General features: G+C 44.6%; 1 protein-coding gene across 2 annotated transcripts in view; it reads left to right on the top strand.

Moving 5' to 3' along the window:
• Positions 1-26,478, top strand: part of MPHOSPH9 (M-phase phosphoprotein 9) — a 584,582-nt gene that overhangs the window by 70,500 nt on the left and 487,604 nt on the right. For both annotated transcript variants that reach the window (XM_078667592.1, XM_078667591.1), the window contains exon 3: positions 24,639-24,780. In XM_078667592.1, coding sequence (XP_078523718.1) covers positions 24,639-24,780 — 142 coding nt within the window. The remainder of the gene's footprint in view (positions 1-24,638; positions 24,781-26,478) is intronic.

Here is a 26,478-nt window from a genome sequence, read left to right as displayed (position 1 = left end):
TTCACCAGATTTGCAGAGAAAAGGAGAGACGGGCGTTTTCAATAAAAGGTGTTATTTATTGATCAGTCTCTTTTCTCATACAAGAGAAATGAATCGCTACAATTGTAATACTTATAGTTAAGTAAAGTGCATACAGTAAAAGCAGGAGTATAAAATAATACTGTAAAAGCATCGATATGGTTTCTTAGCCATATGTTACTTTAAAATGGATAAAAGATATACATACATATATACATTGACTAATCGTACTCAACTGGTGCTTCTAACTACACCTACCCCGGTGTACCTGACCTAAGCCTAATACATGGGAAGGAGTAAGTAGCAGTTTAAGTTAAGTTTGGTTTGCCAAGAGTCTGACTCAAGAATTCTCTGTAAGGGGTTAGTCAGTTCAGTACCTGGGATTTAGATGGTAAAAGAGGGCTGGTATCTCTTTCTCAGGACTCGGTATCCCAGTCACCCGCTAAGGTGGGCTGGAAACGCTGGAGGCTGGATTTCTCGGCAAGAGAAAAGACAGCGTCTTTCCTCAGCGCGTCAAAAAGGGAGGGGCAGCGTCCGTGGGCTCTCGCATCAGCTGGGCTCTCCGGCAAGTAGTCGCTGCTCCAAGCTCATCACCACAGTGTGTTTACTTAGGGCAGTGTCAGTATATTTATACCTGAGAGGTGCCGGGTTTGACGTAAGGATGGACATAAGACGTCAATTAAGAACTGGTCGTTCTTACATTCTTTGCAGGAGTTCTCGAACGAAATCAAAACAATAGCAGCGGGGATTTCCCAGGTTTGCTGGAGGCTTGGTTTGTTTAGAGAACTCGGTGTGCTTTCTAGGGGGCTGGAGGAATAGTGCTTGCTTAATGTGACAGCATGCGCTATGACTGATTTATGAAACGGGTTTCTGTGCCGTTGTATGGATATTAGTGATTTATAACCGGACAAGGGTCAGAAATTGGAGTATCGATACAGGTCCCTATATAAACACACTACACCCACTCCACGAATTCATGTCCATATGTACTAACCTAATCAATAGTAAACATAACAAAAAGTGCATGTGTATACCGAACCACCCCAAAATAAATTTTTTGCATTTGAAAATAGTCATATTCGAAATACACGAAAATGAGTATAGGTACTGTATGCATTCAAGCAGTGTAATCATTCAAAAAGGAAGCACAATTTATCACAGCATGAATGATTTGCGAAAATAACACATGAAATGGCTCTTAATACAGAAGAAAAAGTGCGAGACCACTTCATCACATATAAATACATTTACTCGTAAATGTGCTAGAGGCTGAGGTAAATTATTGTCTCTAGAGTTCCTAAAAATAGAAGTTCTGTTCTCTAGGAATGGTTTTACTTTAAGCAGAAGATAAGTGCCAAAAGGTAAATATTTTGGGTTTGGAAAAAAAGTTTTCGTTTTCAGTGAAGAAGGAAAAAATGATTTTCAGTAGCTTTGTTTTTAAAACTGAAGGCCAAATTCAGAGTTCAGGGAACGCTGTGTCCACGTTTACTTATAGTCACTCTCTCTGTTCTGGTGAAAACATCATTTCAGATTCAGATTTTTAAAAAAACAGTTTACCGCTTCAGGTGAAAGTTCGACCAAGTTGGAAAATGTCGCTACCATGCAGTCGTGTGCATGTTCGCTTTCAGTGATGTTCTGATCAGCATTGCTTACAGAAGGCTGTACCTGGTTGATGCTGCTCTCATCTTGTACTTCACTACCCTTCAATCGTAGTGGTGAAGTCTCCACGAATGCCGTCATCAGGATTGGTAGCCGCTGGGGACAGCACAATGCGTGAGCCTTTACCGGACCCAACAAAGTATCTGCATCCAATGGTACTTCTGATTGTAGTGTAAGACATGTGTCCAACACGCATTCCTCGCCGCATAGCATGCATCTTAATACAGGTAAGACACAATTCTGCCATATGGGTCTGAATGAAAGAAACCAGGTCCTATTTAGATCTCGTAGCCGGGCTAATCCAAGGACTTTAGTTATGCGGTCCCGATAGCGTATAGCTAGGATCGTTTCTTCCATTGTTGCTGGAGTCTTGTCTGTGACATGGCTTGCCATAACGAAGCAGGAGAAGCAAAAATAAGATGCCTGCTACGAGTCCCAACAGGAGTGGAAGTCCGCCAAAGACAGAATGGACGAAATTGGGAAATATACCCAGGACTGCTTTGAATGGGGTTAACAGTCCCGAAAAAACGGACTTAAATACACTCGCGATACCATTTGTATCAGAAATATTTAAGATTTCGCTTAGCATTTCTGCGAAGTGTAGGGGGCAATTTGTTGATAACAATGCATGTATCTCTCCCGTTGTCCTTGCAACTTGGAGATCATACGTTTCTTTTGATGACGTCAAGTGAACTGGCGTCTGTAGGAGCACAGTCTTCATTCTGCTTAAAGTATCAATTCGAATAGAAGAGATATTCAAACTGGGCCAAATTTTTCCCTCCCTGTCTGGAGTTTCATTTGGGAACAATACTCGCTCTCAGCAAGTGACCATGGAACTCACGCTAACTAGATAAGGTTTTACTGGCAGTAAGCCACAACATCTGTGATCTACAATTAGAATGTAACTCCCGTTAGAAAGTCTTCTAAAGAATGGTTCTATTTTTGTTGCAGGTGTGCCGAGCTGGTGACATGAAAGGTTATTTGAAGTCCCCTCACAGGCCCCATGTAAACTTATACCCTGACACAGAAGTATACCACTTAGTGATTTTTCTTAATTGTTACCACTAAGAAATACACTCTGTCCTGTATTACTATAACATGTGTGTGTATAAGGCAAGTTCCATGTTGACTTAATGTATCCTTTACCCAACCTTTCATACTGGCCTGCCTGTATATATTTCTGGCAGTATCGAAATTGGAAAGTCGTTATCGGAATAGTTATGATTTCATGTATTATCCATTCAATGACAGGTCGTTCTGACATTGTCAATGGTAATCTCAAGTTTTTCAATGCTCAGAATTGTATACTCTGCACCCTTTTGTGCCAAGCTGATTTGTGTATCAGTAAGGTTAAAGATAGTGAATAATGACGTTGTGTTGATTAAACGCCAAGGCACGTAGCCTGAACGCAGATTTTGTAACGTCCAGCCAAGCTGTACAATAGAACGCAATTGGGACTGACCGTGTTGTAACATCAGTAAGTCTTGTTCTATTAGATCGATTGCAGATGATACAATACTGTCCAGTGAATATATTCTGGAAGACAGTCATTAACCCATTGTCCACAACAGAAAGCGATTTTTCCAAATTAACACGGTCAATTTCCCGTATTTTCTCTGCTGTTTCAATTTGAGTTACTTTCCAAGCTTTGTTGTAAGCTGCATATATAGAGGCCGCTATGAAACGTTTTTGACGCTGTTTGCGTGGTCCCATAATGAAATCACGCAAGTCAGCACCTTCTTTAAGTAAAGTCAAGTGTTGCTCAATTTCTGCCAGTGTGGATGTTCGTAGCCATTCGAGGCAGAGTTTCCCTACACTGTATGTGGTTACAATCCCTGGATGTTGTCTCTGGGTGTATCTAGGGTCTGGCCTGGTTATTGTGAACCCCTGTTTTTTGTTCAGGAATCTATCTTGATAGTTATTTGTGTCTGTGGGCCAGATCAACCATTTTTTCCAATCAGGATGTGCTCTGTTTTGGTTTAAAATATGGAATACGTCTATCTCATCATCTGTAGTGTTATTACTGTCAGGTGTTGGTTTTGGAATAGGTTTGTTTAAGTCTTTAATTTTGGCTAGGCCAAAACATGTTGTTTGTTGAATTGTATCATTCAAAAATATAATTTGTTCTTGGATCATGCAGGCTCTAAACAATGATTCTATACCTTTGACCTGCCAATCTCTTGTACCCCAGATTGTTTTCGTTTCAATGTTATTGTTCCAGAAATCAAAACCGAATGTATTCATTTTGTCAAAAAACGATTCTGAATTTTTGTATTTGTAAGCATGGTTTTCATTCCTGTCTTATTTAACAGTTTGAAATAAAACGTTTCTGCATTACTTGTGTTAAACCCTGAGAAGTATGGGAATTTATCAAAAAATGTTTTTGAACTGCCTTTAGGTGGAGTTGCACAATGTTCCCATTGGTTAAAATTAAAAACATTTCTAGGTTTAGCAGATTTATGCAAATAATGGTTACCATAGTGGTTGTAACAGTACATCTGGTCATAATTAGATGAACCCTGTAAATAATCATGTTCAGTAAATTTAGCTGACATCACTAGGTCTGACATCATATCATTAATACTTTCAAAGTCCCAATCATCAGCGAATGTGCTTGATTTTACAAAGTCACTTAATGAAATCTTGAATTGATGAGGATACTTCAGGAGCTCAACAGGGCCATAGATTTCGTAATCAGTTTTGTCCCATGCTACCCCACCGGGTATAGGATTGGCTGTGAAGTTTACTGAAGAAAGTTCTCTTTTCTCGATGTGTGAAGACTTGTGTGGTTTCAGGACCAAGTTGATTTTCTGACTTGCTGTGTCCATTGTAACATATTTTCCCTCAATAAAATGTCCCAAGTATAGTACCAGGATGAGCCAAAGTATGAGGACAAATACACCTTGTGCCACCCAAAATTCAATCCATGGAGAAATCAGATAGGTTTCTTGTAGTTGATGAAAGAGTTCTTTTGCTTTGTCTTTAAAAGTCTTTGATGTTGTCGGCTGTTCCTCAGGCTCGCTCGGATCCTCAGAAAAGTCATTGAAGTTGATGAAATAGCCTGATGCAGTTCTGTCAATTGTTTCAATTGCTTCTGGATTTCTTTTTGTTTTTGGAATTTTCTTTGTTGCATTAGCATAGTCAGTGGTTACATCATTGTAGACTGGTGTTTCTTGATGTAAGATTTGGATTTGGGTTTCAAGAGGTTTAAGTTCCATGGCTTTGTTGCATAGTCCTTGTTGATTCACTGTAGGTTTATCAAATGTGATTAGTCTCTCAGTTTGAACCTCTGTGTTTGTAGCAAACTTTGGTGTTCTGCTGTTTCTTGGGAGTCCACTTGGCCTACTACTTATTATCGGCCACATGATTGTGGTTTAACCAGGTCGATGGATACAACTCGGTTCTCCTTTTTACCAGCAAGGGGCGGTAATACAACTGATCTTGTCCCGTTGATTGCCAAGACAGGTACTGCTTTTCTGTAAGAAGGCCCAAATTCCTTCTTTACCGCTATTTTTTCTCTGACCAGATCCCCGATTTTTGGAATCCAGACAGGCCTTGCTGGGACAGGTGGTTTTTCTTCAGTGGCTGTTGGCTGTTGTTTAAACTTTATGTTGCTCAGGTCTTTTCTTGTTTCGTTTAAGTCCTGTAAAATAGCCAAACGGTCTTTGATATCAAAGCATTTCTCTTTAACCACTGAAGTTTGACTATTGAGGTCCTGGATTAACATTCTAGTCCCAAACAATAGTTCGTACGGACTGAGACCTCTCAGAGAATTTCTTGGCAGATTAATAAGACTACGTTGGACACTTATTAAATGTTTGACCCACCCAGCTCCCGAACCTAATACCTTTGCCGTTATAGATTGCTTTATGTCACGGTTTTTTCTTTCTACAATTCCGTTCCCCTCAGGGTGAAATGGACAAGAGTACCGCAATGCAATGCCCATGCTGGTCATGGCCTCCTTATAAGCTCGAGAGCTAAAAGCAGGACCCTGGTCAGAATGTAGCATGCCAATTGCGTATGTGCCGATAAAGACTCGCAAATCTTTTATAACAGTTCTGGCGTCAGCCGAGCGCTGGGGCCACATCCAAATGAATCTCGTACAGGAATCCACTGCTACCATGATATATTTATAGTTGCCATCCCTTTGTAAGGGACCGCAGTGGTCCAGGTAAACACATGCTAATGGTTTATCTGAGATTAGAAGGGGCGCCTGTGCTGGTTGTTTCACCGTTGATACTTTCATTCTTTGGCATATTTCGCATTCTAGAACATAGTTCCTAGTTTGTCTTCTCATGTGTGGCAACTAGTATCTCTGTTTTAATAGCGATACTGTGGCTCAAACACCAGCGTGTACAGAAGCGAGCCCTTCGTGTGCCGCTATAATGAGTCCTAATCTATATTCCATGTTTGGAATTGCCCTATCCCCCACTCCAGGGATTCGAGCAAATGGAACGTTATTCGCATCAGTTATGTATGAGTACTTTACTGGAAAGCCTTTCGGGAGTGTTTCTATCGCATCTTTTGCTGTAGCGCTGACAGCTTGTAATATTTCGCTGTCTATTTTTGTTTGTGACCGGGTGACAGCGGCTACGGAAGCCGTTTGGACAGCTGCCTTCGCTGCTTCATCAGCGAATGAATTCCCTGCAACGTGAACGCCATCACGTTGATGACTCGGTGTATGTATCACGTGAGTCTTTTGTAGTTCCTTTTGTAAAAGAACTACATGTTCCCAAAACGTTTTGTGCTTGATTGTGCCACCTTTTGCGTCTTTGAAACCGTTCTCAACCCAGATCTGCAAGTATTCATTATAAGATTGCACGCAATAATATGAATCGCACACTATGAGTGTGGGGAATTCGCGATCGGTATTTTCAAGCGCCATCTTAAATGCTAGTAGTTCAGTTTGTTGTTCTGAATTATCTTCCACTGAATGTGTTTTAGTTACCAGAGGTCTCAATTTATCTTCGCGCCACACGTATTTAACAGTTTCGCATGTGGCGTTATAGGCTTGTTTTACCCCAAACCGAGGGTTGTGCATGTCCGTCTCTATATATTACACAGGCGTACTGTCGTATGGGCAGAATGTCAATTGGCAGAGGATATTCTCTTTCATATTCTAGATTTTTTAATTTTTTAATTTCCGGGTCAAAATAGTATTTCACTCTGTCTGTAGCAAGATAATTTTCCCATTGTATCCATTTTGGATTTAATGCCATAGTAGGTAAATTACATGGGCTTGTTATTGCCTCAAAGGCCGATTCTGCTGTTCTGACTGTAATCCGTCTGCCGTCAGGTTGGTCTCTTTCTCTTGCTACAGCCGTTTGAACCGCATGAACAATGTTTTCCTTAATGCTGAATGTTTTTTCAGCTTCTGTGTACAAATGTGATTTGTAAGCTATTGGTACCGTTTCTCCCTCATTAGAGGTTAGGTATGTGAATCCGCATCTTCCTGGGATGACCCGAATCACAAGGTTGCGTGTGTTATCGCGTGTTTGCAATTTTGTTTTAGCTAACATGTCTGTTTGCAATGATCTCAAAATTTCTGTGTGTTTTTGAGTCCAATTGATCGTTTTAAAATCTGGTCTTATTAGGTCATAGAGAGGTTTAACTCTCTCTGCATAATTTAGAATGTAAGTTCTTCCGAAATTCAGGAAACCTAGAATTGATTGTAAGTTTTTCAGTGTTCTTGGTGCTTGGATTACAGCGCATTTCTCTAAGAAATTGTCAGCCAGGCTTTTGCCTTCACTTGATAATTCATATCCTAAAAATAGGACAGTCAGATGGCCAATTCTTGACTTCTTGAAGTTGAATTTGTAACCCTCTGCTGCGAACCCAAGTATTATGGTGTTCACTCTTTTCAAGTGAGTATCCAAGTCATCATCTGTTAGATAGATGTCATCGACATAAGATAATGCCTCATCATCATACAGTTGTAGTAACTCTGTTACTCTCACTGAGAATAATCCTGGGCTGTTCTTGAACCCCTGTGGCAAACGACAGAAATTTTCTGCGAGCCATTTATTGAGAAAGCGGTCAAATATCTGCTTTCAGGTGCTATATTTTGACAAAGGAATCCATTAGAGATGTCTAATGTTGTTTTGTATTTTTTGCGCACTATGCTATTCATTAGTGCTGCACTGTGTGAGTTTTGTACTGCAAAGGTTTTGTACTGCAAAGGTTTTGCAACATGAGTTAAGGTGTCTGTAGTCCAAAACTAGACGATATGAATCATCTGGTTTGGAGACAGGAAACAAAGGATTGTTCATTTGTGAGGTGCATGTTTCAATCACCCCCTGGTATTCAAGTTGATCTAAGATCTCCCTGACCTGTTTTTTAGCTTCTTGCTTAATTGGGTACTGCCTCTGTGCAGTTGGTTGTGATTTTAACTGGATTTTGTGAGGAAAAGAGTCCTCATCCCATCCCACATGGTTTTTATAAAATGCAGAAGCTTGGGCTATTGCCCATTTTCTTGCAAGTGTATATTTTTTATGAATTTGAATGTGATTTGAGAAGGCAGGCATAATCATTTCTTCGCCATGAGGGCACTCCCTGACAAACTCCGGTGGCCAGTCTTTTTCAGCTAAAAGGATGTCATAGCCTTTGGAGAGATTATCCCAAAATAGACCCCTTATTTTCCTAGTCTTATCTCCCTCTTTACGTAATGTTATTTCGTATATTTTATGAGGTTTGCTAACTCTGGTGTCTGCAGTTTCCACCTGAATGTATTCATTCGTGTTCACTGTCTCCAGATGATTCATCAGGATCTTGCGAGCTATGCTCACTTCTGCAGTGCTGTCTAGCATTGTCTGAGCCCACTCTCCGTTTTTCAGCTGTGTCCTCAGGATCCTCGGCATGTTTAATTACTTTAATACTGGCTACCTTCTTCTTTGGGAATTGTAACTTTTTATTTTGATGAGCAGGTTCCTTGTCGTGCTCTTTCCTTTGTTCTGACCGTCCTCTTCTTTCAGATTTCTGCGAGGAAGTCTGAAAAGATCGAGATGGACGTGTATCAATATCTTGATATCTATCAGGTTTCTTCAAATTATCCCTATTTCTAAGGTTGTACTTTTTCTCAGAGGGCTCCCTCTGGGGAGACTTGTGTCATTGGTCCGGAGATCTTTCTCTCCGCCGAGGAGACCTTCCTCTGGACTGGAATCTTTTTTCTTTGGGAGTGGATTGTTTATTTCCATCCCAGCTCTTTTTTGGAGCGGTTAGATTATTTTTAATAAATACCTTTTCAGGATTTTCAGTTAGTTGGGGTTTCACTGGTTTCCCACCCAAACTATCTCTTCCTAGTTCTTCATAGGATTTTTCTATGATTCTGGCAAGTTCAAATGGTTGTTCTGCTATATATGTTTCATTCAATTTCTGGCGGATCGCCACAGATGCTGCTTCTCCTTTTATGTTGGATAACAATAAAGCTGAGACCTGCTTGAAGTCTTTCAGTAATTTCATACCCAGAGTTAAAGCAGGTTCTGGACCGTATTCATTTTGAATCTGTTTTAGCACATCTGGTATTACCGCCATGGACGGAACACCATGTGTTTTTGTGTAAATGGAAGCAAAGACTGTGCCCCAAGTGTCACAGTCCTCCACATGTGGTGCGATCCCCATTGGAAGGCAGATAGTCAGAATTCTGTGTTTCTCAGTAGGTGTAGTATCCGGAAATACTGCCTCTATTTGAGTGATTTTTTGTGCTCACCAGAATGGAATTTGTTCCCGTTTAATGGGTACTTTGCCTAGACAGGACTGTATGTTCTGTGGTGTGATTTTATTTGTGTTCCCCTGATGAGGGGTCTGCTGTGGAATTTTAATAGCTGGTTGGACTGTTGAAGTCCGCATTACATATTGGACTCATTGTCTGTGTATTTTAATCGGTTGTTTTAGCTGTACTAAAAGTTCTGGTATTGACATTTTTTCAATGTCTGGATGTGGTGTGTAGCTGGCTAGAACCGGCCACGTTGCTCCTGGTCTACCTAGTGGACCGAGCCTGGTGATGTGATCATTATGTTTTAGGGCGCCTTTAAACCAGAGCAGGTGCTCTTGGTATTTTAATGGGATTTCCACCTCCTCGAAAGGAGTGTACTCATCCGGAGGTTCCTCTATTTTGTAATAGTGGAACTCTTTGGTGACAGCGTTTGCTGCTGGAAAGTTTATCCATGAATAGAATACCTCTGTCTGCCGATATTCGTGTGCCTCAATTACGAATATGACTGTACCACCTCTTGCTGTTAGTCCATTTTCTATAAGTTTAAGTGTTATAGTTTTTCTTATGCTGACCGGGATGATTATTGCATCTGGGTCTTGCTGTAGGAGACTTGTGTCTTCCGCTAGGAGTTGAGCTGCTAATCTAGCTGTCTCCCTATCTTCTTCACTGTCTGACATTTTACTGACAGGAATGTTTTTTTGTTGCAGATCAAGTTTTCAAGGAAACAAAGAATAGGTGCACAATATTTTGGAACACTGTATCCTTCAACGTTGAATAAACCAAAAACCATACATAGGAGTCTCCTCCTACTAAGTTTGGCGGATGTTTGACCCACTCCAGACGTCTTTGGAGTATTTATGGGAGAAAGGGTCTGTGTGAAAAAGCACGACTGAGTTACTCTAATGCCTTGCGTTAGTTTTATCGCCTTACCAAACGTTTGGCGCCATGTAGTGTAGTTCATATATTCCCAATAGGCTCTGCGCATTGGAATAATATCTTCAGTAGTGTAGACGTAGGACTGAGGTTAACTAGGTCTTTTACTGACGATATTAGACTTACGTTTTATGTGCCAGCTAGCTCAGAGTTCACTAGAAACTTTCTCGAATAGGCGAGGAGGATTTTAACCTCCCTGGATAGACAAGAAGGGATTTAGTTTCTGACAACCATAGAACATGACAACTTTGCTCTCCCTAATCAAGAGTATATCTCTAGAGTCGTGTGAAAACAAAAGACAGCTATTTTACTCAGTCAATACGTGCATACTTAGTTTCACCAGATTTGCAGAGCAAAGGAGAGACGGGCGTTTTCAATAAAAGGTGTTATTTATTGATCAGTCTCTTTTCTCATACAAGAGAAATGAATCGCTACAATTGTAATACTTATAGTTAAGTAAAGTGCATACAGTAAAAGCAGGAGTATAAAATAATACTGTAAAAGCATTGATATGGTTTCTTAGCCATATGTTACTTTAAAATGGATAAAAGATATACATACATATATACATTGACTAATCGTACTCAACTGGTGCTTCTAACTACGCCTACCCCGGTGTACCTGACCTAAGCCTAATACATGGGAAGGAGTAAGTAGCAGTTTAAGTTAAGTTTGGTTTGCCAAGAGTCTGACTCAAGAATTCTCTGTAAGGGGTTAGTCAGTTCAGTACCTGGGATTTAGAAGGCAAGAGGGCTGGTATCTCTTTCTCAGGACTCGGTATCCCAGTCACCCGCGAAGGTGGGCTGGAAACGCTGGAGGCTGGATTTCTCGGCAAGAGAAAAGACAGCGTCTTTCCTCAGCGCGTCAAAAAGGGAGGGGCAGCGTCCGTGGGCTCTCGCATCAGCTGGGCTCTCCGGCAAGTAGTCGCTGCTCCAAGCTCATCACCACCGTGTGTTTACTTAGGGCAGTGTCAGTATATTTATACCTGAGAGGTGCCGGGTTTGACGTAAGGATGGACATAAGACGTCAATTAAGAACTGGTCGTTCTTACATTCTTTGCAGGAGTTCTCGAACGAAATCAAAACAATAGCAGCGGGGATTTCCCAGGTTTGCTGGAGGCTTGGTTTGTTTAGAGAACTCGGTGTGCTTTCTAGGGGGCTGGAGGAATAGTGCTTGCTTAATGTGACAGCATGCGCTATGACTGATTTATGAAACGGGTTTTTGTGCCGTTGTATGGATATTAGTGATTTATAACCGGACATGGGTCAGAAATTGGAGTATCGATACAGGTCCCTATATAAACACACTACACTACCCTCTGGTAGCCTTGGCACAAACAGAGGAGACAGGTTTTGAGGAAATATGTAAAATATTTATGCAGTACCAACAAAAGCAAAAAAGTTCAAATGTAAAACAATAAAATTCCCAAAACCAATTGGAAGAATAGTGTAAAAGTTCTTAAACAACATGACACCAAAATGGCAAAAATCTAATTAGTGGAACCAGAGATATAATTTGTTTTAAAGTTTTTAGTCGAAATAATGCCAAATAGCCTAAAGTGCAATTATAGTCCATGTTCGTGGTAGAACAGGACCTACGCGCAATTTGACACTAACCAGGATTTTACCTTCTGACTTTAGTACTTTAAGGGGCCTATTTATGAAAAATTCACACAGAGCAGCAAGTCACCTTGCTGCTCTGCGTGACAGGGAAAGGGCAGGAATACACCATATTTAAGCCAACACTGCACGTTCCTGTCTTTTCCCCACACTGACGCCCTTTTGGCTGCCTAGGACCAATGCAGGCCCTTGCACCATGGTGCAAGGGTGACTGCATTGCATGCAGGATTGTTTTTGTGTAGGAAGGGACACTTTCTTTCACAAAAACAATTGAGAGGCCACACATAGAAAGAGGAAGTAGCCTGGTAAAATAAAGATATTTTTCCTCATTACACCTCTCCTGGGAAGCCGTATCTTTTTCCCACATTCCCAAGTCTACTAGTTCTCGTAAGTCTGGTAATGTGTCAAAAACCAAGGAACCAACCGTGGACCTCAGATCCTGCACCTCTTTCCACGTTTCAGCAATTCCTGTGCCTGTAGTTGTTCGGTACCACTGCGTTGCAGATAGAAACTGATATTCTGGATGGAATGGAGCACCAGGAGGATATTTATATATTTCTTTCCAGTGAGATTCAAGACAATGTATCTTTGTAGAAACCAGTTCAATCCTTTATTTTCTCTCTTGAAAACATATATTTACACATGACAAATGTCCAGCCAACGCGTTTCGTTAGAAAAAAATAATTTTCCGAACTTCCTCAGGGCTGTAGGCCACATACAAAAAACATATATAAACCCAAATACGCAGCACACTCTTGCATACCAAACTAATACACATTAGATAAGGTAAGCAGAAAAGAAAAAGAATCGCATGCAGCTTAGAAATACACAAGACTAGCACAAACATCTCTACAATAAAATAATAAAAATGAGTACGAAATGATAACCAAAACTTCAGGGACAAAGGTCCTATGCATGAACATAATTGAGACATTTGACACCATATGTTAAAGTTAGGACAAGACCACTAATCAAAAAATTAACATTAGTGGACAGTGCGTAAACAACCAATCTATGTCTCATCTTACATGGGATAGCAATAACAATGTATTATATAATATTATGACCATTCAAGTTATAAAGCTAGCTTATTGCACACATAATATTTTTATCGGGATGTTTAAATAACATATGTATTTGAACTTTTCCTTACTGTGAAAACTATATGTGAGTCTGGCTTTCATGAATTGTACAGAGCACGCTATCTGTTTATGAACCTCTTCCAATTTGGGAATTCAAACATACCTTATTGATATCTTGGTATCAGTGAAAGAATTGTACTTCAATGAAATTCCAAATGCGTTTTTAGTCAATAGGGAATGTGCTCCCATCAAGTTCACCTATTGGTAATATGTACAAACATAAATATAACACATAATATCAAAGTGATCACAAAACATATGGAATGGGGTGAGTGGTGGTAGGGTATAGCAAAGAAGGTCATCGAGTGCTCATAAATCTTAAAGAACGTTTCCCCTATGTGATGAAAATGAGTAAGAAATGGCTTGTTCCCCATAAATATTTAGATGGTTTAATCCGTAGTCTTTCAGATATACATAAAACGCCAATAACTTCTGCACCAATTATTAAAATCAAGAAGATATTTGCCCCATTGAATTAAGCCAAAAACATAACACTTGCTAAAATCCATAACAATTATTCGATACTGCCTCGCAGTGCACGCTAAAACCATTGTGAAAATGACAGGGAAACCCATATAATTCTGTCAAGCACCGAGATCGTATGCCAATCAGATGCCATTAAAGTGGGTAAATGAAACCAGAAGTTGTCCTTCACAAGTAAAACCTGTGCAACAACAGCTATTTCTTATTTGAAAGTGACCCAGACGAGTATTCCATTGCACGATACCCATCCTGAAGGATATTGGAATGGAGAAAGTAGAAGCGTGATATGTGTAATCAGGCAAGCGTACATGCATGAATCCCAGTGTGCAGTACCCATCCTGAGAAGAAGAGGAATGGCAAACATAGAAACGTGTAACCAGGCAAGCGTACATGCATGGGTAACACTTGGTATATGTAAGTTTTAAATAAATTGCAATAACCAAAAGCCATAATAGAGAAATAATCTGATCCTTAACTAACCGTGCTGATTAAGGCATAAAAAGAGCAAAGAACAGAGAAAACAAGTTGCGCATTAAGTTCGAGACCCAATGTGCGGGGGACTTGAACGATTCAAAATAAACAGAACGCGAGCACATAATACAGCATTAAACGAACGAACGACATTTAAGCAATACGAACGTTCGTGTCATCAATACCGGTCGCAAGAAGTCCACTTACCAGCAGTAAGGTAATTGCCCTCTACAAGATTCCGATTGTTTTTAAAAAGGCGTCTGTCACAGCCCAATTTGTAAAGCCTGCTGCCAATCAGAAGCAAGTTGATAATGAAGTCCCTCTTTGGTGTCGAATAGGTTGACGCCAAAGCTGTAGATAAAGGGGCGGACATATTGGAACTGCAAAAATACGAAGGCAAGGAGTTAGAAATGCAAAGAGCCTTAATCAACACGGTTAGTTAAGGATCAGATTATTTGTCTGTTATGACTTTTGGTTATTTTTTTTATTTTATTTTTTTAAACTAATTTTATTGGGTTTTGTTCCACACATCATACAAAATCAAGTACATTTCCCATGTTTCCCTAAGCTCACAATATAAACTCTCTTAGCTACATTCTCGGCAGTGGGTTAGGATGTGGTCCAATCAATGTATACAATACCCCATTAAAGGCTGAGCCCCAACGTGCTCTGTCCTATTCTACTAACAACCTCCCCTATATTCCCTCCCTCCTCCGAACTCAACGCCCTTCTGAAGAAACCCACGGCAGACCCAACCGAACTTAAGAACTACCGCCCCATCTCGCTCCTCCCATTCCCTGCCAAAGTCATCGAGAAAGCCGTCAACAGTCAGCTCGCCACCTTCCTCGAATCCAACAAATCCCTCGACCCTTCACAGTCCGGTTTCCGAGTCAAACACAGCACCGAAACCGCCCTCATCGCTGCAACAGACGACATCCGAACACTACTGGACAACGGAGAAACAGTCGCTCTCATCTTACTTGACCTCTCCGCAGCCTTCGACACAGTCTGTCACAGCACCCTCATTCAACGCCTCAGTAACGTCGGAATACAAGGAAAAGCACTGGACTGGATCAGCTCATTCCTCACCGGAAGAACACAGAGAGTCCGCCTCCCCCCTTTCAAATCTGAGGCCACCGATGTCATCTGCGGCGTACCACAAGGATCATCACTCAGTCCCACCCTCTTCAACGTATACATGAGTCCCCTCGCCTCCATCGCACGCCAACACAACCTCAACATCATCTCATACGCAGACGACACCCAGCTGATCCTATCCCTCACCAAAGACCCATACACCGCCAAAACCAACTTACACGAAGGAATGAAAGAAGTAGCCGAGTGGATGAAGATCAGCCGTTTAAAACTAAACTCTGACAAAACCGAAGTCCTCATCCTAGGTTCATCCCCCTCTGCGTGGGACGACTCATGGTGGCCTCCAGCCCTCGGATCCGCACCCATACCTACGGACCATGCACGCAACCTGGGCTTCATCCTGGACTCCTCCCTCTCGATGACCAGACAAGTCAACGCCGTCTCATCATCCTGCTTCAACATCCTACGAATGCTCAAAAAAATCTTCCGTTGGATCCCCACCGAAACAAGAAAGACAGTTACCCACGCACTGGTCACAAGCCGTCTGGATTACGGAAACACCCTCTACGCCGGAACCACAGCCAAACTACAGAAAAAACTCCAACGCATCCAAAACGCCTCAGCCAGACTCATTCTGGATATCCCTCGGCAAGCTCACATTTCCGGCCACCTGAAAGACCTCGATTGGCTCCCTGTCAACAAGAGAATAACGTGTCCTCACCCACGCACACAAAGCCCTCTACGACCTAGGACCCGAATGCCTCAACACGCGTCTATCCTTCTACACCCCCTCCCGACAACTACGATCGTCCAATCAAGCCCTCGCCGCAATTCCGCGCATCCACAGATCCACCATGGGGGGAAGATCCTTCTCCTACTTAGCGGCCAAAACCTGGAACTCACTCCCCACCCACCTCCGCCTTACACAGAACCACCTCTCCTTCAGAAAGCAACTGAAAACTTGGATATTCGACAAGTAATAACACCTCCCTCCCCCAAGCGCCTTGAGACCCTCTGGGTGAGTAGCGCGCTATATAAATTTTGGAACTTGAACTTGAACTCCTCCCTGGATCCCCATCATCGATGTCTGCGTTTGGTTTTAGTCACATTAAGCTGTGTGCACAGGAATGATCAGGTGTTGTTCTGTGTGATGTGCCTGTCATGTCTCGGGGGATAGTCCCCAATCCTGTTGCTATTCCTCTCCTTCTTGTGTCCCATAGTCACGCAGTGCTTGCACTAATGCGTCCCACGCCTGAGCTGTTTCTAGCGCCTATTTATTCCGCTGCCTACGCGCAGTTTGAAATCTCAATTCGCGATCGCTGCTGGCCCATTTGAGAAAGTCGTTCTTCTAGTGCCATTGGGCCCCACTGTCGCTTTCCAGTGTTTTGTGATTTCTCGTTTTGCCAGTATAAGCCCCATGTCTATAAATTTGCTCGTGATCTTGTTCCTGGGTGTATGGGGGAACCAGTGTAGGACACCCACGGCTATATCAAATTCCAAGCCCCGTTCCGTTATCGCATTTAGAGTGTCTCCCACCTCCTTCCAGTAAAGCTCTAATCTTGGGCATGTCCATAGCATATGATCCAGTTCTACCCCGACCTTCGTACACCTGGGACATGCTGCATCATCCACTTCAAAATATTTCTTGATCTTTCCTGGTGTCAGATATGCACGGTGGAGGATATAGAAATGAACTAGCTGGAATCTTGCGTTCCGTGTGCTCTTCCAGGCCCTCCGCATTATCTGCGCCCACACCGTCTCGGGGTTGACTTTCCCTATGTCTGTTTCCCATTTTCCCTTCAGCACCTCTAGAGGTGGTAGCCCTTCATTTGGCATTCTGGAGTAGAGGCACGTGACTGCCTTGAAAGGGATGTATGACGTTACAACGCAGGCTATTACAACGCCTGCCTTTACAACGCGGTTTTTACATCGCAATCCATTACAACGCATAGCGCTTTGGGGTGCTGGATAGTGAAAAGTTTAATTTACTATTCCAACTCCAGTCCCCGTGGATAGTAGGGAAGGTGTTGGATAGTAAATTAAACTTATTCCCTATCCTAGAGCGCCCCCCAGCGCAATGCGTTGTAATGGTTTGCGTTGTAATGACCGCGTTGTAATGGTAGTGCGTTGTAAAAGTTTCGTTGTAAAGGTTGTTCACCCCTTGAAAGTTCCCGCTGCCATCATTGTATATTGACAAACCGTTGTTGTTCTCTGCTCTATCAGCCCCTCCCTCCAATGTGTCTGTATCGCTCGTGTCAATGCTGCGTGCAGCAGGAAACCCCCTCTCGGCAAGTCGAACCTGTCTAGGAGTGTTGGGTACGGCAATAGTGCTCCGTCTTCGTATAAGTCCCCCAGTATCTGGACTCCCGCTTCCTCCCAGTCCTGTAGCTGCGACCAGTCGCCACCGTGTGGTAGCGCCGTTAGCATCCCAATTGGGTTCTCGGGGGCATAAGGGTGTAGTACGCCTGCCCTACGTTGTGGACGGTTCCAACACAATCTGATCGTTTTTTCCTCCTGCGTTAGATCTCTGAGATTCAAATTCTGTTGTAGCGCTATGAAAGAAAGGACATGGCGAGGTATACCTCGGCCCCTTTTATGCTCCGGTCCTCTAAATTCTCGTGCAATTTCCTGTGTGTAGATCTGCAGTTGAGCTGCTAAGTAGTACAGCTCAAAGTCTGGGACCGCCAGTCCACCCTCCGCTTTAGGTCTTATTAACGTCGTTTGTGCTACCCTTCGCCGTCCCGCCCCCCAAAGGAAGGACACTATCATGGATTTTAGAAGTTTAAAGGTAGTGGAAGGTATCCATACTGGCAATGTCCTAAAGTAATACAGGAGCCTTGGAAGCGCAACCATTTTTAGTAGTGCTATCTGGCCTGCCAGCGACAGTGGGAGAGTAGCCCAAAAGGCCATATTACCTTTCAAAGCCCTTATCCCACGGCCAATATTGCCTTCCAGTAAGTCAGCTGTCGTGTGGTAAATGTACACGCTTAAGAATTTCATGCAATTGGGCTCCCATCGCAGTACTCGGGTCGTTGAGGGTCGGGTCTCCCCCTGTCGCACCGGGAACCAGCATGTCTTGGACCAGTTCACTTTCAAGGCAGATATTTCACGGAAGCTCGTTAGCAATTTTTCGGCTCCCATCAGTGCCTCGTCAGCATCTTCGAGAAAGAGCAGGAGGTCATCGGCATATAGCGATATATATTGTCGCCCAACCCTGCTTTGTAGTGCCCCATAATGGTATCCCGTCCGGATTGATAACGCGAGGGGTTCCACTGCTAAAGCAAACAACAACGGAGACAGTGAGCATCCTTGCCTCGTACCTCTTTCCACCGGGAACTGAGACGATATTAGCGTACCCGTTCTCACTCTGGCTACCGCTGAAGTAAACAGCACTGCCTTCCATCTCAGGTAATCCTCTCCCACTCCGAAGTGTCTTAGTACCTTATAAAGATATTCCCATTCGAGGCTGTCGAACGCTTTCTCTATGTCTACTGACAATACCATTGGATGTCGAGCCTCTAAGTGGACTCCCTCTAGCAATCGCATCAATCGGCGTATATTCACGGTCGTATTACGCGTTGGTATAAAACCAGCTTGTTCCTCATGAACTAGTGTAGACATATGTTGTAATAGACGAGATGCTAGGATGCTGCTTAGTATTTTGTAATCAGTGGTTAGCATTGATAGTGGTCTATACGATGCCGTGTCCCCGCGCTCTATCCCCGGTTTCAATAAAGGTATTACCAACGCTTCCCGCATAGATTGTGGTAACCGCCCGAGTGTTTCGCTTCCTTATAGACCTCTAATAGTCGAGGTGCTAGCAGGTCAGTATTCGTTCCATAAAATTATATGGGTAGCCCATCCAGACCCGGGGTTTTGTTGTGTGCCATATGTTTTATGGCGCTCCGTATTTCTCCTATCTCTATATCCTTGCCTAGTTCCTTTGCCTGTTCGTGATCCAGTTCTGGGAAACAAAGCCCTTCCAGGAAGACATCTATGGCTGGGGTACTGGTCACTAGTTTACTTTTGTATACATTTTCATAGTAACTCGTAAAGCAACGTAAAATCTCATTCTGGGTGTAAACCTCTTCTCCTTCCGCTGTGCGCATGGTTACTATGGGGAAGCCTCTTTTCGTGGGATTAGCAAGCCAAGCCAACAGGGTCCCTGCTTTGTTGCCCTCTGCATGGGACCTCACTGTGTATGTTTTATAATCGAAGCTGCGCAAGCGCTCTGTTTCCGTTGCAACCGCTTCTTTCACCTCACTAACCCTATCTTGGAGCTCAGGGTGACCAGGTCTTAAGAGTTCTACTTCGCGGAGTTTCTTGTCAGCCCTATCCAGGTCATCTAGAAGTACCTTCCGCACTCCCTACGCAAAACCCTCTTATGACTACCTTGAAGGCATCCCATTTCGTTGCCCTCGCTGCAGTCGTGCCAGCATTTTCCTCAAAGTACTGTGCAATTTCCTCCTCCAGCGCATCATGAAAAAGAGGGTCTTCTAGCGTCTCTGGGCGCAGCCTCCAGGTGGGGACACAGGAGGCACCAGGGAGCCACTGCATAGCAATCAATAGAGGATTATGATCCAACACTGTTCTTGACAGGTACTCAGTTCTCACAATCGCTGGCATTCGAACCGGGGAGCACAGCACTGCATCTAACCTCACATGGAGCTCATGCATATGTGAGAAGTAGGAATAATCTCGAACGTGTGGGTGTTGTGTTCGCCAAGCGTCTACTAGGCCCCACCTTGTTTGCCATTCTAATCTGCCTTTGGTCGTACGGTGTGTTGTAGAATCTGCCAGAGGGGGGTGTGACCTATCAAGGGAGATGTCTAGCACAGAATTAAAGTCCCCACCCATAAGTAACGAGGAAGTGTGCTAGGGACCCGGACAATTTCGCCAGAAAGGTCAGCTGATCAACGTTGGGTGCATATACACTGCAGAAGGCAATGTCCTTACCTCGTAGCTTTCCCTCTATCGCTACAAACCTCCCTTCTGGGTCTATGACCTGTTTGGATACCTGAAAAGGGACCCCGGCTCTAACCCAGATTAGCGCGCCCCTGGCAAACGCAGAATATGTTGTGTTGTACACTTGACCACGCCATCGCCGCTGTAATGCTAGCCCCTCAGCCTTCGTTAAATGTGTTTCCTGAAGCAGTGCAACCTGCACTCCTCTACGTACCAGGTAGGCGTGAATCTTGTGGTGTCGTGTCATGGTATGAAGCCCCCTCACATTCCAGGTTATACATCTCAAATTAGCTGACTCACCCATTGTCCCACAATGTCCTGTGCATTCCACACCAACCATTCCCTAGACGCTCTAAGCGTGGTAACACGTCAGCATCGATGATGGACCCTCCCTCCAACACCTCAAAACATCCCCAAACTCCCCTTCTCCCCAGAACAGGACCTAGTAACCTCCATCTAGCTCCCATCCAAACACTCCTGAATACTAACATTTGACTAATCCCACAGTAGTCACTGTGGGTGTGCCTTAAGGGCACTGAGGGAGGGTTGGCCACCAACGGGCAGCAGTCCAATCCCTGAGGTCCTCGCTGACCGATCGAGTCCCATATAATAAACATCTCATTGACCTCCCATCTCCCATCCACAATTAGCAGCCCCCTCCCAAAGTTCGCAGCCAGCAATCCGCCATGGCCTGTACAACGAGCTCGTACATCTCACCGGGTGCGTCTATCCTTCGTCCAGCATTCCCTCTGCCGTCGCTGGGGTAACCACAGGCAAGGGCACACTGTCTGTTTCTGAGCGTTCAGTGTCTGAGTGGTCAGTATCCTTTTCGGACTCCACCTCATCCTGCGATGGGGAGTCCTGTGTTCCTGATAGTGCGGATATCATCTCCAGGACCCCTCGTCGTTCTGCCGTTGTCTCCGGTAGTGAAGGCCTCCTCAGTCCTTTCTGTCTATTGCGGATCCGTCGCGACTTCCGCGGTGGCAATCTTTCTGAGCCCAGTCTAGGCCTTTGTTCATGGGCATCTTTACCGGATTTGTATAATTCTAACCAAGCACAGGCATCGTCTGGAGTATCGAAGAACCTTGGTTTGTCGTCTACAATTACTCGTAGCCTAGCTGGGAAGAGAAGGGAGTATTGTAGGCCCTCCGTTCTCAATTCTCTCTTAACAGCCAGGAAAGAGGTCCGCCGACGCTGCGTTTCATATGTGTAATCAGGGAAAATGTTAATTTTGCTGTTTTCTACCTGATAGGGACCGTTCATTTGCGCCTTCTGGAGCAGCAGATCTCTGTCCCGGTAATGTAACAGTCTAGCTACCACCGGGCGCGGGGGACGACCCTATTGTGGCGGCTTGGCCGTAACTCTATGTGCCCGCTCCAGTGTATAGAAAGTGGATAGACCCTCCGGCGCTACCACCGTCTGGAGCCAGTCTTCGAGATAACGTACCATGTCCTGCCCTTCCACTTTCTCCGGAAGTCCCACTATCCGGATGTTGTTCCCGCGATTGCGTCCTTCTGAATCCTCCGCTCTTCTTTCCAGCGCATCTATGTGGTCTAATACATTGGTCATAGAGGCTTTGAGGTCTTTTTGTGCTGGTTCAAGGATATGGATCTTGTCCTCCATTATTTTAACCTTGTCGGCCAGTTTGCCATGATCGGCCCTCAGTAGACCCAGTCCTGTGGCCACTTGTGCGATATCTTGCTGCAGCGCCCTGCGGGAGTCTGCTATCGCGGTCAGGATTTTGTCCAATTGAAGCTACAATTGGGGGTCTCGCAGTTGTCCGGGGTCAGATTGCTCCCCCTTATCAGGTGCTTCAGTGTCCGACGTTGGCTGGGTGCCACCTTTGCTCCCTTTAGGCTTCCCCATAGTGTGGGTTTGCTGATTGTCTCACCGGTAGTGGAAAGGACGATATAACTCAGGATTGAGGAACTCTGCGCAATCTAGCGTTCTCAAGTCTTCACCTTATTGGTTATCCAAGTTGCAATCGAATTATATTGGACGCATGGACCATCAGGGTCAACACAGGTGCGCGGCCCTAGGCGGTGATCGTCAAGGCCATAGTCACACGGTCATCAACTCCAGCAGGTCAGAGCAGCACAATCCGTTCTTTGTCGGTATCCCGATGTACAGAGGTCAGGACAGCTTCGGTGTCATGTGGCAAGTACACGGCCCCCTCCCTGGTCACAGCCGACGGTCGGACACCAGCACAGAGCCCACCCTGGACCAAGTGTATTCTAGTTTGCACACTGTGTGACCCCCAGCTGCGGCCCAGCAGTCCGTTAACTTTTCCTGCCCGTGCCCACAGGTCCACACCCTTCAGTCGCGCCCCGCTCACTCATCTCCTGGCCCCCAAGGTGTAGCCCAGAGATCAGGGGCCCTGAGGGGGGAGGAAGGGAGCGCTTGTGTGTGTTCTGGAGCATCAATAACGCTGGTAGTCTCCTCTTGTCTCCTCCCTCCTTTTGTTGCATCCACTGTCCAGTCCCTCTCCGCTCTCTTATGCAGGAGTGATCTCTTTAGTGCACTCGCCAGCCCTCACCCCAGCGTATTATTCCTTGCCACCAGGGTCCTCCGAGGTAGTTCTCACCCACCTTCTTTTAGGGCCCGGCCCGCTTCGGGAGAACCTTCATGGGTCCTCGCAGATTCCCCTTCGTATATCTTTGTTGCGGAGTCGCGCCGCTCCGGTATGCTTCCGCTCCCCAATGCTCCTTCCGCGGCCCCGATTCCGTTTTTCTGGCCACAATCTGCTCCTTCCGAAATGTGCCTCTCCTTCCCCGCCGCCGCAGCTCCAGGAGAACCAGCGGAGTTGCCGCCCAACGCCTGGTCCCCAGCGTTCTGGGCGCCGTCGCGGTCACCGCCAGCACACGCCTATAACCTGGTATCCTCGGTCTTCCAGCCCCGGGCCCCCTCCGGCGCAATGGAACCCCACCGGGCCCGCCAACTCAGCAGGTCAGTAATGTCAAGTGGGGGTCTGGAGGGGTTCAGGGTGGCCCCGCACGGCGTCCCACGATGTCCCCACCTCAAACAGTGCGCCCCAGTTGCGGCCGCACCGGAGAGCAGTCTCCGACTTCTCGTGGGGGAATCACGAGGTTCCTCCTGCTCCTAGGGTCGGCCGGCCATCCAGGGGAGGGGTTCGCAGCTCTCACCGCAGATATATACAGCAGGCAGGGCCCAGCGTCTTCGAGACCCGATCTGGGGGGCCCCGCCGTCAGCATAGCATGTACCAGTTATCCCCGGGGAGCAGCACTGCCGCCTTGGATGAAGTCCGGGAGAAGGGTCCGACTGCCCAACCCCCACAGCAACAGTCGGTGAGGCAGCAGCGTAGCCCTCTGAGAGACAGGCCAATTCATCCCGCCTTCCGGATCCAATACGCAGCTCCTCCGATCATCAGCCGCCTCACATATGAAGTCCCTCCGCTCCGGCGCCGAAGACAGGAAGCCCAGGTATTCACAGGTTATTCCGCGATCGCGGTCATTCGGGGTTTCAGCGCTTCCCCATGACCGCCATTTTGTCTGCTCCTCCGGAGGCACCCCGGTCAGCGCACCAACGATCCTCGCCGGGTCCCCAGGGTCATTTGAGCGGTGCTCCGCGGCTCCGATGTAGGGGAGCCCCTTCCCCCAGCTTTCAAGGGGAAATGGGGGTCTTCAGAGGTAGTATGTCAGGATTAATAGGGGCTCGAACACGGAGCCCAGCGCTCGGGCGACCTCTTCCATCGGCGCCAAGCCACGCCCCCCATGACTTTTGGTTATTGCAATTTATTTAAAACTTACATATTCAAAGCTTTAGCCATGCATGTACGCTTGCCTGGTTACAAATATCATGCTTCTACTTTTGCCATTCCGCTTCTTCTCAGGATGGGTTCTGCGCAATGGGACTGAAGCAAGGGGTTGCCCCCAAAAACATGAGCAGGTATGTGGTGGGCGTATCATGGACTGCTGATGTGATGATGATGTTGCCTACCAGTGTGAATATTCCATGTTTTGGTCTGATACGAAAAGTCTTGTTATTTCTTGCCAGAAACTGTAAACCTAATACAATTTGGTTATTAAAAAAAGCGCTTTGTTGCTGCTGTGTCATAGTGCTTTTTGCGTTCACTTTGCTCTGCTGTGCATGTCTTTTAAAACAAAACAAAAAAATTTGATCAAGCTAAAAGAGCTTGCATAGGTGAAACCTTTTGGCTTTGCCAATGCTTGTGTTAAAATGATGCTTAGATTTGTTACCTCTCAGTTCTGCTCTTTATCGGGTAGCTTAGGAAGCAGATCAGTGCCGTCGAGTGAATCGTCCATTTTGATGCAGTATTTCCACCCCGGTCCACATTGCCTTTCCCTACCTACTCCTACTCTTCAGACCACCTGCTTTCTCGCTCCACCAATACTTCCCTACTGTTGGTGCTATCTTGCGCCTGTGCTATCCAAACTCTTCTTTTTGTTTCTTCACATAATTCTTTTCCCTGATGACACCAGCACAGCATGTCTTTACTTTAAATGCATACTATGCTGCCTTTAGTAAATGCCTGTTTTGTACTTTGTGCTCAATTTTCGCTAGAAATGACACACATGGATTACAGTGTGCCTCGGGCGATGCGTCTTCACCTTCGTTGCCTGGGTCGGTTGAACTGCTTACCACCTTCATGCAAGATATGCAAAAGAGCGGAAGAAGTGACTCTGAAATCTGGAGGAACTGTGAGGTACGTATTGTATTCTTATCAATCCTATGCAAAGGGTGTGCTTGATTTGACTGAATGCGACTGGAAACTTTTTGTTTTCAATAAAAATAACAAATCCAGCAAAGACGGCTAAAACGGATTTCCTGTATATGACTGTTAATTGTATGCAATGATACTGGTCAAACAGATGCTTCTTCAAAAGTTTATCTGTTCGAAACCGGTGGACGCTTTGATATCTAACCATATTTATGATAGATTGTGACCTTTTACCACAATTGTGTTGCTGCTCTTACCAGTGTACATGTTCACACTGTATTATGCAAAATGTCAATAAAAGCATATTTAAAAAAAAAAATCCAGCAAAGACATTGGATAACATATTGGTTACATCATTATATTTGTCGAGCATCACAAGTCTGTTGCTGGTAAGCTAGCTCGGGGAGTTTAGAGTATTCTGCTGAAAACTGTGTAACATAAGTCAACATTTTCAGCGCGAGCAGGAGCTTCCGTGCCCTGTCCCTCCGCCGTTATTCAAGAGGTGCAACTTGGCACCCAGTGGAAATATTATCTAACCCAAAGCCCCAAGTGCGATCCGGCACTGACTCATATTGATATCAAGAATTAAATTTTTCGAGGAAGGCCGACGACCTAATGATGATCTAGTGGCTGCCGTCGCTAGTTACGGATCGCAATGTGCGTTCCATTACCGGTACATCTACCTGCTCCTTCAAACTAATGCGATATAGGCTATACATGTGATTAAGTTTAAGACAACAATGATTTATCTTTTGTCCTGAAGATGATGCTTTATACTGTTGTGAATAGCATCAAAACGTCGTCGACATTAAAAACACCATATGCAATATGATTTTATAATATTGTAATGATGAATGGTGTGTAATTGGTTATCTAAGTCTGTCATAAGTGATTACAAACATACAGACACATCTTATACCCTGCCTTTGGCCATTCTGTTTTTCGTTGGTTTGTCTTGTGTTCTGTGGGTCACGGCTATGCCCACTTGTTATTTAATGTTTTGAATCACAATTAATTGAACCTATATGAAAATAAATTCTTGTCCGGCTGGACAAAAGACATACGATACATTTAAGCGTATGATTATTGTGTTCCTCTATTTTTCCTTCCAAAATAGGGACCATTGTTCTTTAAAATAACATTTTGAAACCCAGCATAAATTGAGTAGTGTTGAGTTGGATAATTGTAAAATGTATTTCCAGCGCTACGGAATGGTAAAACCTTGATAGCAAATGCTATGTAAAAAAAAATATATTAATATTATTGGTTGCCCGTATAGAACCGGATTATAGATTTGGCGTAGAGGTGAAATGCTGCTTGGTCCAATCAAAAGTTCCTTTTTTTTTTTTTTTTTGCACCCGGCATTACTTGGTGTGATGAAATCACAAGGCCCATTTTACCAGTCAGTAAAGTCTAGTGCGGGTAAATCAGGGTTTTAGGACTCGGGCACACTTCCGCAAGACCCCCTCCTCCACGATGGGTGTAGCATCCTCAGAGTGATAGGAAGCAGAATAGTCCTCGGTATAGGACATACACATGTTGATTTGAACCCAGTAATTCCAGATTTGCCTGCTTATTCCCCATTGCTCTGACAGAATTTCCTAACAGGGAGTTTTTAATACAGAGATATTGTCCACAGTTAGTAATTCAGGTTGTCTTCTCTCTGCATCTAAAACCCAATGC

Source organism: Lissotriton helveticus, chromosome 11 (genome assembly GCF_964261635.1).
Source record: "Lissotriton helveticus chromosome 11, aLisHel1.1, whole genome shotgun sequence".
NCBI classification, from domain to species: domain Eukaryota; kingdom Metazoa; phylum Chordata; class Amphibia; order Caudata; family Salamandridae; genus Lissotriton; species Lissotriton helveticus.
This window is presented reverse-complemented; position numbering and strand designations above follow the sequence as displayed.